This window comes from Bison bison, unplaced genomic scaffold (assembly GCF_000754665.1).
Source record: "Bison bison bison isolate TAMUID 2011002044 unplaced genomic scaffold, Bison_UMD1.0 scf7180017864321, whole genome shotgun sequence".
NCBI classification, from domain to species: Eukaryota; Metazoa; Chordata; class Mammalia; order Artiodactyla; family Bovidae; genus Bison; species Bison bison.
Genome location: NW_011494893.1, coordinates 1,193,886 through 1,210,989, shown reverse-complemented (window position 1 = coordinate 1,210,989; position 17,104 = coordinate 1,193,886). Strand labels below are relative to the sequence as shown.

Sequence of the window (17,104 nt, the reverse complement as noted above, 5' to 3'; positions counted from 1 at the left end):
ATTATAAAAAGAAATGCACGAAGAAATGTTAATAAATCAGGTAAATACTAAAATTTAATAATTCTTCTCTTTTCAGTACTACTTTTTTTTTTTTTTCTTCCAAATTTGAAGTTTTCATTAAGCATGGCCTTGAACACTGGACAAAGTGAGGTTCTGTTTTGGTTAGAGTACCTGCACAAAGTCGTTTCCTCCATAAATCACTTGGGTGATTGGAGCTGTGCAAGTATGTGCTTTGCAAAGAAACAGCCTTTAGTTGTGTGGACCGTCACTCTGAGCAATAACAAGAAAAGGAAGAGGAAAGAGAAACTGTTTTCCATTTTTGTACAGTTTTAATGTATGTGCATATTTATTACAAAGAGATTATTTTAAGCATGAAGTTTACCTGTAATTTATTATTAACCTTTCTACAGATCTGAACCAATCTTTATCGATGTATCTGGAGCCCTGAGTTATGAAGACTTTCAGTTAGAATATTGTTCTAAACTTGAAAGCGGCTATTCACAGCGGCACTGAACTGGCCAGTTAGGCAGACCTTTCAGGGGGTTTTGACGGGATATGCCTCTTGTATTTCCTCGGTTTTCTCCCACCTTGATTTTGTGCTGGAGGGTGGTGATGGATTTCTGCAGAGCACCATGCTGTCCAGCACAGATGGCGTCCTGGGGAAGTGCATCTTGTTCACTCGCTAAGTCGTGTCTGACTCTGTGACACCGTGGACTGCACCACGCCAGGCTTCTCTGTCCTTCACTATCCAGAGTTTTCTCAGACTCATGTCCATTGAGTCGGTGATGCCATCCAACCATCTCATCGTCCGTCATCCCCTTCTCCTCCTGCCTCCAATTTTTTCAGCATCGGGATCTTTTCAGTAAGTCAGTTCTTCCCATCAGGTGGCCAAAGTACTGGAGCTTCAGCTTCAGCAGCAGTCCTTCCAATCAATATTCAGGGTTGATTTCCTCTAGGGTGGACTGGTTTGAGTGTTTCTTGGCCTTCCTTTTATCCCTGCCTGCCTCTGCCTGGGACTCCTGCGTCTCCTGGCACACCAACAGAGGAGACTGTGACAGCTGTGCAGCTTCCCTGGCTCACCGTCCACATGGCGTGGGCGTCTGGTCCTATCTCGCGCGGGAAGTACCTGGCTTCCCAGATACTCTCAGGACTGGAGCGAGGGACTGAGGCCCTGGTTTCCTCTCTGTCCTCTGTCCCCTGACACCCATGGCCCGGTGAGGGTTTGATATTCACTAGTCTGTGACACTTTGCTTTGTTAACAAGTTCTGTAGAGACCGGATTTTATGTCCCAATATCTGTGGGCCCGTCCTTGCCGAGGGATTGACCCTATTTAGTGAAGCAGGTGCCACACACGTCATTTGTCACAAGTCTCTGCAGTGTGATCCTTTCTTTGCTTTCTAGCTGGGCTCTCCTGCATGTGGCGGGATCTCAGTTCGCTTCAGTTTGCTCACCTGTAAAATGGATATAATACCAGTGTCAACTGTCAACTGCACAGGTTGTTGTGAAGACATAAAGCTAGTGGCCGTGCAGCACCGGGAGCATGGCCGGCCGTGCAGCACCGGGAGCACGGCCGCGTAGCCGCGTGCTGAGCAGTGCTCCCGCCTGCCGCTGGCACCGCTGTCGCTGTTACCTGCAGTCACACCAGGGCGCATGGGGACCTCTGCTTCCCTGGGAAGGGCAGGAAGTTCAGCACGAGCTTCACGACGGGAGACAGAGAAGGCACAGGGTTCAGACCGAAGGGGCTTATGTTTTAAACGGGAGGGGAGGTGGGCAGGAGGTGGGCAGCCAGCTCCCACGGGATGCATCCATGCATCACACAGGTGTTACACCCACCCAGGCACGTGTGTGCTGAGTGCCTCTAGACGTGCTTCTGGGGCTTTGTACGGAGTTCTGGGGCTGTGCTGCCCTGCGTGAGTTGTCCTTCTTCTAACCGTGTGATTAGAAGTGATCCTTCTGTGCCTTATTAGCAGCTCTTCCCTCTAAGCCCACTTTTCTTACAACAGTTCCCTAAATGTTGTAGCCTCTGGAGTCCGAGGTGCTGCCCGAGTGCTGCGTTGTGTTGATGCTCCTGGGGTTCAGGGTTTTGTGTTTTCATTCTTTGCTCATTAAACCAAGAGTTTACAATAATCATTTGCAGTTTGAAAGGAATGAATTTTAAACCAGTTATCATGGGGGTTCGTTCTACCACTAAAAATCTCTGCTCACCTATTTCCAAATATTTTTTGAGTGTCTTTTATTGGAGATAGAAATTAGGTTTTATGTATGTTCTAGATGCTTAGAGAAACAACTAATTGAGGAAATACAGCCTACTAGAAAAATGTATAAGAAATATTAAAGGTAAGAATAAATAATTTCTGGAAGAAATAGGGCACACAGTCATAAACACAAAAACCTTGTAAATCTTAATATTATCCTAATCAAAAAATGGAAAGAAAAACATCATTTTTTAACCTATCAAGCTGAAAATAAAATATTTTCTAAAATTAACTTTTTAGATAATTTCTTTCCTCTATGATAATTTATATTAAATTTACCATTAAGTTTACCATTAGACACAGGACTTAATATTAGAATCTTTTGAAACTGAATGTTAATTTGAAATTAGCATTACAAAATTTTGAGAATGCTTGTGGGAAAGAACTGAAGATGGAGTGATGTTAGGCTGACAGTGGTGGGGGATGTCCAGCCTCTTTCTGAAAGGCTGCCCATAGTCAAGGCTATGGTTTCTCCTGTGGTCATGTATGGATGTGAGAGTTGGACTGTGAAGAAAGCTGAGTGCCGAAGAATTGATGCTTTTGAACTGTGGTGTTGGAGAAGACTCTTGAGAGTCTGTTGGACTGCAAGGAGATCCAACCAGTCCATTCTGAAGGAGATCAGCCCTGGGATTTCTTTGGAAGGAATGATGCTGAAGCTGAAACTCCAATACTTTGGCCACCTCATGCGAAGAGTTGACTCATTGGAAAAGACTCTGATGCTGGGAGGGATTGGGGGCAGGAGGAGAAGGGGACGACAGAGGATGAGATGGCTGGATGGCATCACCGACTTGATGGACATGAGTCTGAGTGAACTCCGGGAGTTGGTGATGGACAGGGATGCCTGGTGTGCTGCGATTCATGGGGTCGCAGAGAGTTGGACACGACTGAGCGACTGAACTGGACTTCCAGCTCATCATGGTTTCCTGGGAGGCCCTGGATCAGCAGCAGAGCCAGTGTTACCACTGTATGTATGATGTGCGTGTGAGGCGTGTGGCATGCGTGTGTGTATGAGGTGTGCAGTGTGTGTGTGTGGCGTATGTGTATCAGGCATGTCCGTGTGAGGCGTGCACGCGTGAATTGTGCTTTTGTGAGGTGTGTGTGCAGCGGCTCTTACCCAGCAGAGGGTCCATGTCAGAGAGGAGTGTTCCTCATTCTTGGTTGTGCAGCGACCGCTGATCACTTGTCTCTGAAAATGAATGTTGCACAGTCGTGTCCGACCCTTTGTGACCCCATGGACTGTAGCCCACCAGGCTCCTCTGTCCATGGGGCTCTCTAGGCCATTCCCTTCTCCAGGGGATCTTCCCCACCCAGGGATTGAACCCAGGTCTCCTGCATGTCAGGCAGATTCTTTACCATCTGAGCCATCAGGGATACCACTTCTCTCTGCTGCTGCTGTTGCTGCTAAGTCACTTCAGTCGTGTCCAACTCTTTGTAACTGCGGTTAGCTGAAAATGCTTGTTGTAGAGTGATTAGCACATCTAGACGTGTTGTAGAGTGACTGGCACACCTAGACTTGCTGTAGAGTGCTTTGCACATCTAGACTCGCTATAGAGTGCTTTGCACACATAGACTCTATGTAGAGCAACGGGCACGCCTAGACTCGCTGTGAGCGACTGGCACACGTAGACTCGCTGTAGAGTGCTTTGCACACCTAGACTCACTATAGAGTGACTGGCACGCCTAGACTCTCTGTAGAGCGACAGGCACGCCTAGACTCGCTGTAGAGTGATCGGCACACGTAGACTCGCTGTAGAGTGCTTTGCACACCTAGACTCTCTGTAGAGCGACCGGCACGCCTAGACTTGCAGTAGAGCAACTGGCACATGTAGACTCGCTGTAGAGTGACCGGGACATGTAGACTCGCTGTAGAGTGCTTTGCACACCTAGACTCGCTGTAGAGCGACCGGCACGCCTAGACTCGCTGTAGAGCAACCGGCACACCTAGACTCGCTGTAGAGTGCTTTGCACACCTAGACTCGCTGTAGAGCGACCGGCACACCTAGACTCACTGTAGAGCGACCGGCACACCTAGACTCGCTGTAGAGTGCTTTGCACACCTAGACTCGCTGTAGAGCGACCGGCACACCTAGACTCGCTGTAGAGCGACCGGCACACCTAGACTCGCTGTAGAGCGACCGGCACACCTAGACTCGCTGTAGAGCGACCGGCACACCTAGACTCGCTGTAGAGTGACCGGCACACCTCGACTCGCTGTAGAGTGACCGGCACACCTAGACTCGCTGTAGAGTGACCGGCACACCTAGACTCGCTGTAGAGCGACCGGCATACCTAGAGTTAAAGCACATGGCAGGCAGTGTTGGTGAGGCTCTTTTCTTGCAGGAGGGGTGTTTTACTTCTTGGTGTTCCAGGTGATGTAAACAAGGGAGTTCATTTTATCAGTGATCTGTTCTTCACCCAATTCCGCTTGTCTTCCTCTGTGTGAAGAAGCTTCCTGCAATGCCTGGCAGAAATGTATGGTCTGATTCAGGTGCATTTCAGAGCGGCCAGGTGCTCAGGCTGCATCTGAGACAGCACTGTCCTCATTCATCCTCTGGGCTAGAAGAGGGTCCATGTTTGAAAAGAGAGGAGAAATGGCCCCTCCTCTCTGTGGGAAGGTGGATGTCCAGGCACGTTCGTGTGTGGTTGTGGGTGGGCATGAGGGTCTTCAGGGCTATTTCAGCCTTCTTTGGACATCAGGAGAATGGGGGACCTTCCTCCACTTCCTTCAGCTTTTCATAGATGTGAAATTTTAGATAATTTTTATCCTACAATCAAAATACGATTCAGTTAACTTCTAGAGTTGCTGTGAATTTTATGGGTTTATATCTGGAACAATCCATGGAGGTGAAGGACAGAACTACTCAGGGACACAGCTGCGGCCCCAGGCACCGAAATCTGCCTGTTTTGGATTCTAGACAGTGGCTCTGGCCCCTGGGCTTTACAGCCCAGAACGAACATCCACTACCAACCCAAGTCCACCTCCAGACAGCCCTGTGGCACTTCCCCAGAGGCTCTGGTGCCCACCTGAGGCCCTGTGTCCTGCCCAGTCCTCTGAGCTCCAGGTGGTCCTGAAGTTATGGGACCTCTGCGTTTGGGTCACTTGGGTACAACAAGAAGCACCATTGCCCTGTCATGATGGCAAAGCAACAAAAGCAATTTGATTTACCAATGAATCCATTTTGGAGTTTTTATTACCGTGTTGGGTTTTGACATGGGCTGGTGGGTCCCAGGGGTGGACCATGTTTTCTGGGTGACAGTGGTGGGAGCCCCGGGCTCTAGTCCTGCCTCCCCTCTCATGGTGGGGACCAGGTGGGCAGCTGACCTCCAGCTGCCTCCGTAGCTCACAGGCCAAGTGGCTGCTTGCGCTCCAGGGGTGTTCCTGCGAGAATAAGATAGAAAATACTTCTGTGTTTTGAAAACGTCAAAGCCGCAGTGCTTGCTTCAAGCTGTATGGCCTTTAATATGGAAAGGAGATTCTTTTAATAGATGTGTGCAAAGTCAGATGGAAAGAGTCACAGTTGGAGTGTCAGCTCTCCAGTGAAAACATTTCTGTGACGAGGACTGAGCCCAGGCTGGAACCTGTCCCAGAGTCAGTGTGCTTGTGGTGAGTGAGCTGGGTTCTTAGTCCCTTAGCCCCTCGGATTTGCAGAGTCGGGTGTCCGGTTGCGGCGCTGGCTGCGGCCTCGGAGGTGTGACGGGTCAGTCTTCCACCCGTCCTGCTGGAGGGGCTTCGGCGCAGGGTCGGGGGCTGGGGGAGGCCGGGGCCTGGGGCCCTGCAGCTCCGTTCCCACACTGTGTTGCTGGCCCTATCGCTCGGGAGGCCTGGCAAGGAAGTGGGGAGGAAGCGGGTGCCACCGCTGGTGCAGAATGTTCCAGGCGGCTGGAAAGTCTGAGGAGGGCCTGGTGAGAAGAACAAGACCTATTGACAGCGTCCAGTCCCGGCAGGCCTGCGTCGCATCAGCGTCCGGATAATCACAGCTCGCCCCTCCCCCAGGGTCTCACCGCTGCCTTTTTTCCTTTTTAAAACATTCTGGGCAACTGTGGTGAAGTACAGTGCATTTTAACTTTTTATTCCAAGAGACACAAAAAGTTTGCAAAGCGTAGTGTGGAGCACTTCAGAGTGGCGACAGCACAGACAGGAAGACACGTCTCTCCAGGGCGGTCTGACCGGCTGCGGTGCGGTCATAGATGCTTCTCTGCTAGGCTATTTTCTGATTGATTGGTTGATTGATAAGGCTTTGGGGTCCTGTCGATCAGCCTGGCTTGTCGGAGTGCGCATTGTTCAGCAGTCTTGTCTGATTTACTTTGCATGTTGGGTGTGTGAAACCAAGCAGGCGTGTGTATATCATGAGAGGGAGAGGAAAAGGAATATGCCAGACCATCTCTCTTCTTCTCCACATGAGTCTATATACAGGAATATTTATGTCAAGGAGTCAGAAGAAAATTTGCTGCATGTTTCAATGAACCACAAAACGTGTCCCTGGTACCCTTGCCAAGCGGTCCTGCCTGAGTCCGTCCTGACTTCTGCGCTAAAGCGTGAACACCCTCGAGGCAACTGCGCCATTTCCAGGACCCGCAGGGTGTCTCCAGTCCCAGCTTTTGAGTCCAGCAATGATAGGAATAAAGCCCACTTCATTTTTCTTATTCCTGGAGTATCTACCTTTGAAGCTCAAAAGGATATTTTAAGATTTTTTCAAACTTAGGAAACCAAAGAAAACCCAAGTGCTCCCAACCAGATTTGCGCACAGAGCCCCAGCAGTTGTGAAGCCTGGATGGGTGAGGGGCCTGCCTGGGCTGGGAGCAGAAACGCAGCTACGGGCTGGCTGTGCAGCGCCTGGTCACCCTGGCGGGGCTGGGGTGGTCTGCACCATCGCTGTCTCTGGAACTGTGATTTTGTGCCGTGCGGCTTGTTAGTGCTTCGGTTAGATGACTCTTGTACCTTCTTTCCCTGAAATTGGCACATAAAATACACAGACCCCTATCCTTACTTAGGCATTTATAAAAGAATTTTAGAAGATAAGTTGGGAGGGGATTCCCTGCTGGCTCAGTGGTGAAGAATCTGCCTGCCCACGCAGGAGACATGGGTTCGATCCTGATCTGGGAAGATCCCACGTGCCGTGGAGCAGCTTAGCCTGTGCAGCACAGCTACCGAGCCTGAGCTCTGGAGCTCAGGAGCCTCAACGAGAGAAGATGCCACAAGGAGAAGGCCCACAGTGCAACTGGACAAGGGCCCCCGCCTGTCACAGCTAGAGAAGGGCCTGGCGGCAACGGAGGCCCCTCACAGCCTAAATAAATAAAATTAAAAAAAATAAAAAACAAGTTGCGAATCTCTGTGTTTAGTCCAACACCTTGATCGTAGAGAAAGCATGACTTAAGGTGCATACAAATGAAGCTCTTAATATTCTATATAAAATAAGCGCGCTCCTTCTGTTGTGATCCATTCATGTGTGCCTGCAGGGATGATACAGACCTGATCACGTCACTGCCCCCACCTCCACCCCACCTCAAAACCCCTAAACGCTTTCTCGTGACTTTCCGGACCCTTGGGTTCGAAGCCTGGAGGGCCTCTTCTCCACGTGCTGGCTTTTCCCAGGGATGTCAGCACCCCGTATTCTCGGCCCCCTCCCCGTCCTCGCCCTGCACTCTCCCCAGCCCCTGCAGCTCCTGTCTCATCCCTCCCCCAGTGACCCCCACCCCCGATGTTGTCAGGGTCCTGTTTTATGTCCCAGCAGCACCAAGGCCTTCTGCGAGGCCCACACGTTCTGTGTTTTCACACGGCTTACAAGTGGCCAAACCTGAACCAGATCCACCAGCCTCTGAAGCCTCACGTTCTGCCCGTTGCCCCCAGGGTCCCTGGACCTCAGCACTCTCCCTGTGCGGGTGGTGATGCCAGCGCCCCCTGCCTCGTCCCCCTGTGGGCTCAGATGAGCTCCCGCTGTGGAAAGGAGGACAGCAGAGCAGTGCGTGGCGCTCACGTCGGGTGTCGTCTGAACCGTTTTTCCTGTCGGTTGCTGTGGGCCTTGTTTACATCCACAGAGCCCCTGAAAGGCTGTTCTCAAACCTCGGTCGTGGCTGCGGTGGGTCTGACGTTGTCCCTCTTCCTTGTCTTCCAGGACGGCTCCTACCTGGCCGAGTTCCTGCTGGAGAAGGGCTACGAGGTGAGTCCCCGAGCCGGTGGAATCCCGCGGCCTGCGCGGCCTCCTGCTTCCTCTGCTTCCTCTGTGCGTGTTTTCCACGGAAACTCTGATAAGGAGGCAGGGGCGGAATGAGCCCCCGGGCCTGTCCCCGCGCCAGCCCATTGTGCAGTTTATCTGCTGGCGAACGCGGGCGGCCCCCCTCCCTGCTCCTGGCTCTGCATGCTCCCCACATTCTCAGATAAACCAGCAGCCACCGTGCCCTTCTCGGGTGACTTTATGAGGTCGTGGCTACACAAAAAAGTCCCGCTCCCAGTGAAGTCCCTTGATTTGCACCGAGCAGTAACAGCTACACTGCCCTCCAGCCTGAGCGGCAGAGCTGACCTCAGGACGCTGGCTTTCCAGCCGTTGGCCGGTGGGTCGGGGCGGCCGGTGCAGCAGCTGCGTTTGCTGCCCTTGCCCTCATCTTCCTTTCCTGCTTTTTCTCCTCCTTCCAAGTTTACTGCTTTCCCCAGTACAAACGAGAGTTTTACGTATGAAATGGGTGTAGCTCTGTGTGTGCACCTTACCCTTTTTAAGAACGGTGTTTGGATACGCGCCTCTCTAGAGACTTGTGCTCTGCAGTGAACAGAATCCCGAGCAGCGGCCCGCATGTTCCTCCTGATGCGGCGGTGTTTGCATGGATAACATGGGGTGCCACATTTTTCCAGTGGCAGGTGAGCTGCTTAAAAAACGTGCACATGGACCAGTGGAAAAGCAATAGCAAGGGGTCTGGCAGCTGAGCACCAGCAGGGTTGGAAGAAAAGGATGTAGTTTTTGTTTTTTTTTACTGTAACTCATAATTTTTGAGAACTTTGACTCTTAGACTTTAATTAGGAGCAGGTATGATTAAACCTTCTGTGCCCTTATCAAATAATAACTAGTTCTACATCTTGTAATGCCATCAAGATAGGTAAAATGTAATTATAGAAATATACACACATGTTCATATACATGGATTCCTGTAATAATTGGGTGATCAATATGTATTCTGCAAAGCAGAGCACTTTAGAGTTATGTTATATATGATATCATTAGAGAAGGAAATGGCAAGCCCCTTGGAACAGGCCCACTCCAGTATTCTTGCCTGGAGAATCCCATGGACAGGGGAGCCTGGCAGGCTACAGTCCATGGAGTCGCACAGAGTCAGACACGAGTGAGCACGCAGACACACACGCACACACGCACACTGAGTGGTCATAAAGAGAGGTCTAGCCTGTGTTCATTATTTACAGAATGTCTGCAGGTGTCATCTTGTGATGAGAAAAGCCAATAATTCTCAGGTTTTGTAGAAAATCTCCCTTTAACCTTTATGGATTTAATTCTACACACTGTTAAAGTGCAGAGGGCAATTTGCCCCGTTGTAGTGTGCCAGCCAACTTGGAGCAGGGGGTGAGCAGGCAGGGTGCTTCCGAGGCAGCCCTTGGGTCATCCCCACGCAGGACTGTGTCCTTATCCTTTGCCAGCTCCACGGCCTCTCGGAGACTTAGGAACTGCGTACCCGTGTCCCCCAGATCATGGTGAGGAGCAGGTGAGATGCATGTGGGCAACAGTGCAGAGGAGCCCGGGGGCCCCAGGGGCTGACCCTCATAGGAGAGGCAGGGGGTGCAGCTTGGTGCTGACCAGCCGAGGGATGCAGACTGTGCAGGAGGCCCTTAGTCCCGCCTGTCACTCGCATCAGGGAAGGGCGGGTGTGTGATGTTGCCCAAGCCCTGCCCCTGCACCTGCTTCTTTTCATCGCGAGGGAAAAGGAAACCAGAGGAGGGAAGCTTCCTGTGAAGGTACCTCTGGTTTCAGCTGCCTTCCTGGTATCGTCGTTAGCAGATAAGCCAACAATATGCTTTTGTACCTATTTGTGCAAACATACAGAGAGAAACCAGAAAAATGAAGGACACGGTCAAACCCTTTAAAAGCTGTATTTGGGAGTATGTGGACAACCTGTGTTGCTCCACTCGGTGACAGGGGCACAGGGACTCAGAATATAAACAGAGGACAGGTGAGCGCGGTGTCCCTGCCTGAGAGAGAGAAGAGCTGGCGTGGGCTGTGCAGGCCCTGGGGGCTGTCTGCTAGGACCAGCTCCCGATCGTCGGTTCCTCAGCTGTGGGTCCTTCCTTCTGAGTTGCTGGAAATCCTCGAGGCCTCCGTGCAAAGAGACCAAGCTTTCTGTGGCTTTCACTCTGCAACGCTGGCTGTTGGCCTGATGGCCACGTTTGCCCTCCATAGGCCAACGTGCTGGCTGCGTGGTCTCGGCAGCACCCTGGCCTGTGGATGGGAGTCACGGTCGGAGGGGCTGTGAGGGTGCTGTGCTTTCACTCACACAGGACAGTCTGTGCGCGGGCATGGCCCGTGTGAGCGCGGTTACTGCCTGTATATGTGCCGGCCTCTGCCCGTGTGTGCGCGGTCACGGCCCGTGCGTGCAGGCTGCCGCCCGTGCGTGCGCAGGTGCGGCCCGTGCGTAGTGGCTGCCGCCCGTGCGTGCGCGGTCACGGCCCGTGCGTGCGCAGGTACGGCCCGTGCGTGCAGGCTGCCGCTCGTGCGTGCGCGGGTACGGCCCGTGCGTGCTGGCCGTTGACGGAAACCCGTCATCCGGCTTCTCAGAGGCACGTGCCTCAAGCAGCCTCTGGAGGACTCTTGACTCCAGGAGAAACCGCGACGTGGAGAATTTAAAAATCCGGTGGTGATGGCTTTCTGTTTTCTTCACTGTGGTCAGTCAATCGACTGTGATCAGTTAATCAGCATTTCTGTGTTATACAGCCTAATCTGACTCTTGGTTTTGAAGTCAAACTGGCTTTGTTCTGACATTGTGAGAACTTGAAATTTTCGTTTTCATCACTGTTACTTTTCAGAAATGCTCACTTCCATTTAACACCCTCAGATTTTCAGAAATTTTGTTTTCCAACTTCTGTAATTTAATAATAATTTTGGTTAAATTTATTCGAAGTTAGCTCATTCATCTCTTCACTTTGGTTTCCTCGCTCATTTCTTTTTCTCCAAAGATCCTTATAAAAACAAACAGAAAATCCTACCTATTAAATACATCCCTTCTGTAAGAAAAAGCTGCTAATCTCAAATTCTTAACTAGATTATCCAACGTGCACACATTTTGGCTTGTCTTAAAGTTTGCATTTCACCTGTCTCAGAAGGAGACAGACTCAGCTTTCATTAGTTCTTAGAATAATACCTGCTGTCATGGATTAAACATTTGGCAGTCTTTCTTCCCCTATATACACATACCAAGAGTTGGGAGTGAGGGGAAATTAAAACACAAATTTTTTTTTTTTAAAGGCCCCAAACTAGTGCTTAATGCTTTTGGTTGTGAGTGTGGCAGTAAAGTCCTAAATTCTTTACTTGCTGTGACTTTGTGTAATTGTCTGATTTCATACTGGATCCATCAATGTCGTTGACTATTTGTAACAGTCCTTTATGTTGATACAAAGGCCTTCCCTGGTGGCTCAGCTGGTAAAGAATCCGCCTGCAATGCAGGAGACCCCAGTTCAATTCCTGGGTCAGGAAGATCTGCTGGAGAAGGGTTAGGCTACTCACTCCAGTATTCTGGCCTGGAGAATTGCATGGACTGTATAGTCCCTGGGGTCACAAAGAGTCAGACACAACTGAGCGACTTTCACTTTCACTTCATGTTGATATAAAATGTGTATGTATATAGCATTTCTCTTTGCTTTGGGCTGTTGGGATATGTGACTTATCCAGAGACCAGCCTTCAAGAGAAAAAGACTAAATTATATTATTTATAGTTTTTCATTGTCAAAACTAAATTATCTGTTTTTAGAACTTAAGAATTTCCCTCTATCCTGTTAAATAAAGCTCAACTTACATCTGAGATCTCTGTATTTCAGAAGTAACTTTGGTAGTAAATACCAGTTTTGGTATGTATAAGTATACATGTGAACTTGGTTTTTATTAAAGTTTATTAAATTTATAGAGTAACTGAACTTTGTCATTAGCAACTTGAAAAACTGGAGACTATGAGGTTGATTTAATTCAAAGTTTAGTGTAAGAATTTTCTCTACTTTTAAATTAAGTAATGGGGGTGTGTGTGTGTGTGTGTGTGTGTATGTGTGTGTGTGTACTAGGTCACTTCAGTCATGTCTGATTCTTTGCAGCCCCATGGACTGTAGCCCACCAGGCTCCTCTGTCCATAGGATTCCTTAGGCAAGAATACTGGAGTGGGTTTCCATGCCCTCCTCCAGGGGATCTTCCCAACCCAGGAATCAAACCTGCATCTCTTATGCCTTCTGCATTGGCAGGCAGGTTCTTTACCACTAACCCCACCTGAGAAGCCCTTAAGTAAGGGGTTTGTATACCCAAATCTCAATGTAATGTTTCCTATATTTTACTCTGGGCTTCCCGAAATGGCAACCAAGTTTGTGATGGTCCTGTCTTAAAATATTCTCATGTTTACAAACTTGTTCTGGTTTTAGCTCTTCTGGGAAATAATGTGGTTTTAGGTCTTTGGATGAAGCATCTGACCAGCAGAATTATTAATTGTGGATGTGTTGTGCCCTTTGCGGAAGCCAGTTTCTCATGTGTGCCACGTAGAATGACGATGACATTTCTTTCTCTTTGAAAGAAAGTCTTATGTGCTTATAACTCCCCACCCCCCCCCACTAGGAATATTTGAGTCATGCCAAGGATTAATTTTTGTTCGAAATAGACAGAAAACGATTGAGTTAAAATATAGAAGTGTATTCAGCTGCAAATGAAACTACCCAACGTAGGAGGAACTCTTCTAAAATAAGAGAAGGATTAAAACTGCCACCAGGAGAACTGGAACGTGGGCAGCCGGTGACATAAGCTGGTATTAGCATTGGCAACACGGAGGAGGAAGTGAGAGCAGGTCTTGAACAATTTCTCTAATGTGTCTGACACAAATAGTCTTTTCTTCAGTGTCGGACAGGTATGCGTTCTGGTTCCAACTACTTTTTTTCCCCTTCACACTTGTCATGGTTAAGTCAAAGATAAAGATTGAAAGAAAAAAATCCTCCCTTCCTTTGAGTTTCCTTCATGTCTTAAATCTCATAGGACCTCAGTCTTGTCCCTGCCCTGAACTACTTCACCTTAGCTTTTCCACATGACTGCATAATAGCAGCTGCTCCCCAGTTCTCTCATGGATGGAGAGACGTGTTTCTTTAGACACCCAGTGCCTGCTGCAGAGCTCGGGGGGGCCGGGCTGGGCGGGAGGCATAGAGCCCTGACCTCGTGTCCCAGTCTGCGAGACGGGCCAGGCTTGCGATGGATGCGGCCGCACAGGGCCTGTCTTCAGTTCCAAATGGAAGAGAGTTCTGTCAGTGGCAGGACTAAGTGTGTGTGTGTGAGTTTGGAAAAGGAGACACTTGAGTATCTACAACTAAGCTCTCACTGTGAAGTTGTGTTACTATCTAAATACTTGGGTTGAGATTGGCAGTGAAAATACAGGGAAGGGATGGAGGGAGGTGCCTGCAGGTGGCGGCCAGGGGCTGGGGAAGAGCAAGTGTCAAATTATTTCTACTAATTCAAAATAACGTCTGTGTATCACAGTTACATGTTGTTTGGAAAAGCTGAATGTTAGCAGAATAACCGCTGGATTTCTAATCAGTCTTCATTGCTGATTTATAATTTATCCTTTTCCTTCCACGTGATAAAAATGCAGGTCCATGGAATTGTACGGCGATCCAGTTCGTTCAATACTGGCCGAATCGAGCATCTGTATAAGAACCCCCAGGCTCACATTGAAGGAAGTAAGCCATTTTCTGTCTCTAAACTCTCTTTCTGTGTAACTTCCTGTATTACGATAAGGCATTTTCAAGTGTCATTCTCTTCAAAGCCCATCACACCCCAGTTACTTACCCCTGAGTTACCTGCCCTGACTGCTGTCTGCACACTCTGAAGCCTTTCCCTGCCTGCCTGCGGCCCTGGGCCGTGGAGTCATCGTGCTGAGGCTGTGCCCAGGGGCCTGGCAGGTGACGCTGCCTGAGAGCCCTCAGCAGGCCAGCCTTTGATCTCCTTCTCCAGGTGTCCCCGTGCCCTGGAGCCAGATCAGCTCCACACAGAGCCAACCTCTGCTTTGCACATTTGGTCTAATTTAATCAAGTCAAGCAGTCTTTGTACATTAATATTAAAAACTATCAGGGAGTACAGGTCCAAAAGCAGACGGCAGTCAAAAATATATGTAAATCTCTTTACAGGCAGTTGTCAGCCTCTGCCGTTGTGTGTTGTTTTTGGTGACGCACTTGCAAGTTGACATCCCAGTTTTCTCCTCTGACCTCGGCAGCAGTTCCTGAGGTCATGAAGGAGTCTGTTTTGCCGGTGGAGGCAGAGAGAGGTTGACTCTATCGCGGCCTGCAACACCTAGGAGACATAGGCGGGACGAGGACATGGGTACTTCCCGCCAGCAGAGACCGTCCAGGAGCCTCTACTCACTTCAAGGCCCTGAATATTGGAAGGCTCGGGTCCATCGCACAGGCAGTGATGTCATCAGGAAGATGACCTGCTGGTTGTCTTTCCAACTTTAATACTTAGGTTTTTCAGTGAAGCCTCCCTGCAAATTACCATCGTTTTGTGCAAAATGCAGAAAGGTACTGCCACTGTATTTAGCTGTAGACCAAAATGTAAAAGTAATGAAAATATCAAGTTAGTAGGCTGCCCACTGGCCTGTGTCACCTGTTACAGCAGGGAAGTCCGTGTGGGGATTGGCTGAGATTTGGGATCAGAACACTTTAGATGTCTTTTGATCAGCCACGGCCCATGTCAGGCATTCCACAGTGGCTTCAGGACTGTTTATGAAGGACTGGAGAAAAGTTTCTGAATAGAGCCATCCTCACCACTACCAGTACGTTACAGATTTCTTTGGAGAGTGTACATTTTATTTCCAGATTTTCTTTGAATCCATTCTTTTGTGGCATGTCTTACCGTCACCTGGGCGCCATAAGCTACATTAATCGTGTAACCCTGTGGTGATTCTGTTTCTGCGGCAGGCTCGTCGGAGTTTTCACAGGTCCTCTGTAGACGTGGCAGCAAGTGTGAGCTCTGCTGCTTAGTCTCTTTTCAGGTGGCAGTCACAGACGCCACCCCAGAGCCAGTCTGGGTTCAGGTGTTCAGAATGCACATTACTGTTCCCTTCCCGCTCACGGTGTGTGTTTCAATTCTGCAGACATGAAGCTGCACTACGGTGACCTCACCGACAGCACCTGCCTCGTGAAGATCATCAACGAGGTGAAGCCCACCGAGATCTACAACCTCGGAGCCCAGAGCCACGTCAAGGTGAGCCGTCCGGCGTAGCGTGCTTTCTCTGCTCTGCCCTGAGTTCTGCATTTTACTTTTGCTTCTTTTTTTTTTTTTATTCTGTGTCTTTTAATCTGTTTTTTAAATTACTTTTAAATTCACTGTTAATTGGGGGGAAATTGCTTTACACCGTTGTGTTGGTCTCTGCAGCGCAACGAGGCAGATGAGCGGCGGTCCTGATACAGCACTAACTGCTAGTTCTAGTCCTCGAATTTAATTCTTCACGCTAGTTTGGGTATTAAGAATCCCAACAGAAATGCTGATACATTTTTTAAAAGTATATTCTCTGTTAGTGAACAGTGTATTAAATCTTACTGATGACATTAGAATAAGAGTATTCGTTTCTTTGGGGTTGATCTTACAGTCACAAACCCCACTTGGATGTATTTTCTGCTACCTTAACTCGCATTGTGAATGAAGTCTTTTGTTCAAATGTTGGAAAATTAAGTCAATAAAACTTTTAATATTAATTTTTGGTAGTGATGATATTACTGGCTGAGAAAATAGTATTTTTGGGTGCCAATATGTCAGAATTAATGGAATTAACGTTTTCTTGTGAGTAGTAAAAATCATTGGGAGAAAAACTCTGTTTGGACTCTTGTTCCCGCAGTGTTGTGACACACGTAGCTCATGCTGACTTCCTTCCATTGATTCAGGCAGATTCTCTGGGGGTCTGTCTACCTCTCCTTAGAGCAGGGTCTTTCTGGAACCTAAGGAACTACCCCCAGAGTTCTGGCAGTCTGCTTGACTCCAGTTTCTGCTGCTGTGTCCGAGTGAGATTCGAAGCCAGGGATGGTATGAATCCTTTTAGGTACATGTTTAATCAGGGTAATTAGTGGAGCTTGGAAATACAAGCAACTAATTCCAAGTTAAAACAGCCCCCACCCCCAAACTAAAGAGAACAGAAACTGTATCAGCATTTTTGGCTGTTTCATCAGTAAACCTGGCATTCTGGCTTCAGAAAGTATTTGAGGTGGTTGCTGTTTCTCCACACCCCCAGCTTAGGGCGAAATGGAAACTAGATGCCTGTTTTATACTCTCTGCCAGTTTAAGGAAGAAATTATAGACTAGATCAATGAAACCAAGGGTCGAGCATGGCAAGAGAAGCAAGTAGAAAGCCCAGTCTCATTATTGATGCCAAAATTAAACCCTCACAGCACATTTTTCTCCGACGTTAACTTTGGAGGACGGCAACCGGCCCACCAGCAAGGATACTTCTGTACCCGTCTGTACTGTCGCGGAAGGTTCTTGTTTCCTTTCTTAGTTTCTGATGATTCTGTTCTATATCCACGCTTAAGCTCTGGGTTGTGTGAAGGTGTCAGGGTCTTCTCTTTTGGTGAGAACAGAGTTATTTTTCTAAGTGATTCTGAATGTATTTTCCATCTGAAAAGGTGTCTC

The 17,104-nt window shown here is 48.9% G+C and overlaps 1 protein-coding gene across 1 annotated transcript in view; it reads left to right on the top strand.

Moving 5' to 3' along the window:
- The first annotated feature begins 4,846 nt into the window (after nucleotides 1–4,846).
- GMDS (GDP-mannose 4,6-dehydratase) overlaps nucleotides 4,847–17,104 on the top strand; it is a 353,504-nt gene continuing 341,246 nt past the window's right edge. The window contains exons 1-5 of the mRNA XM_010853014.1: nucleotides 4,847–4,886; nucleotides 5,822–5,859; nucleotides 8,369–8,413; nucleotides 14,076–14,163; nucleotides 15,576–15,685. Coding sequence (XP_010851316.1) covers nucleotides 4,847–4,886; nucleotides 5,822–5,859; nucleotides 8,369–8,413; nucleotides 14,076–14,163; nucleotides 15,576–15,685 — 321 coding nt within the window. The remainder of the gene's footprint in view (nucleotides 4,887–5,821; nucleotides 5,860–8,368; nucleotides 8,414–14,075; nucleotides 14,164–15,575; nucleotides 15,686–17,104) is intronic.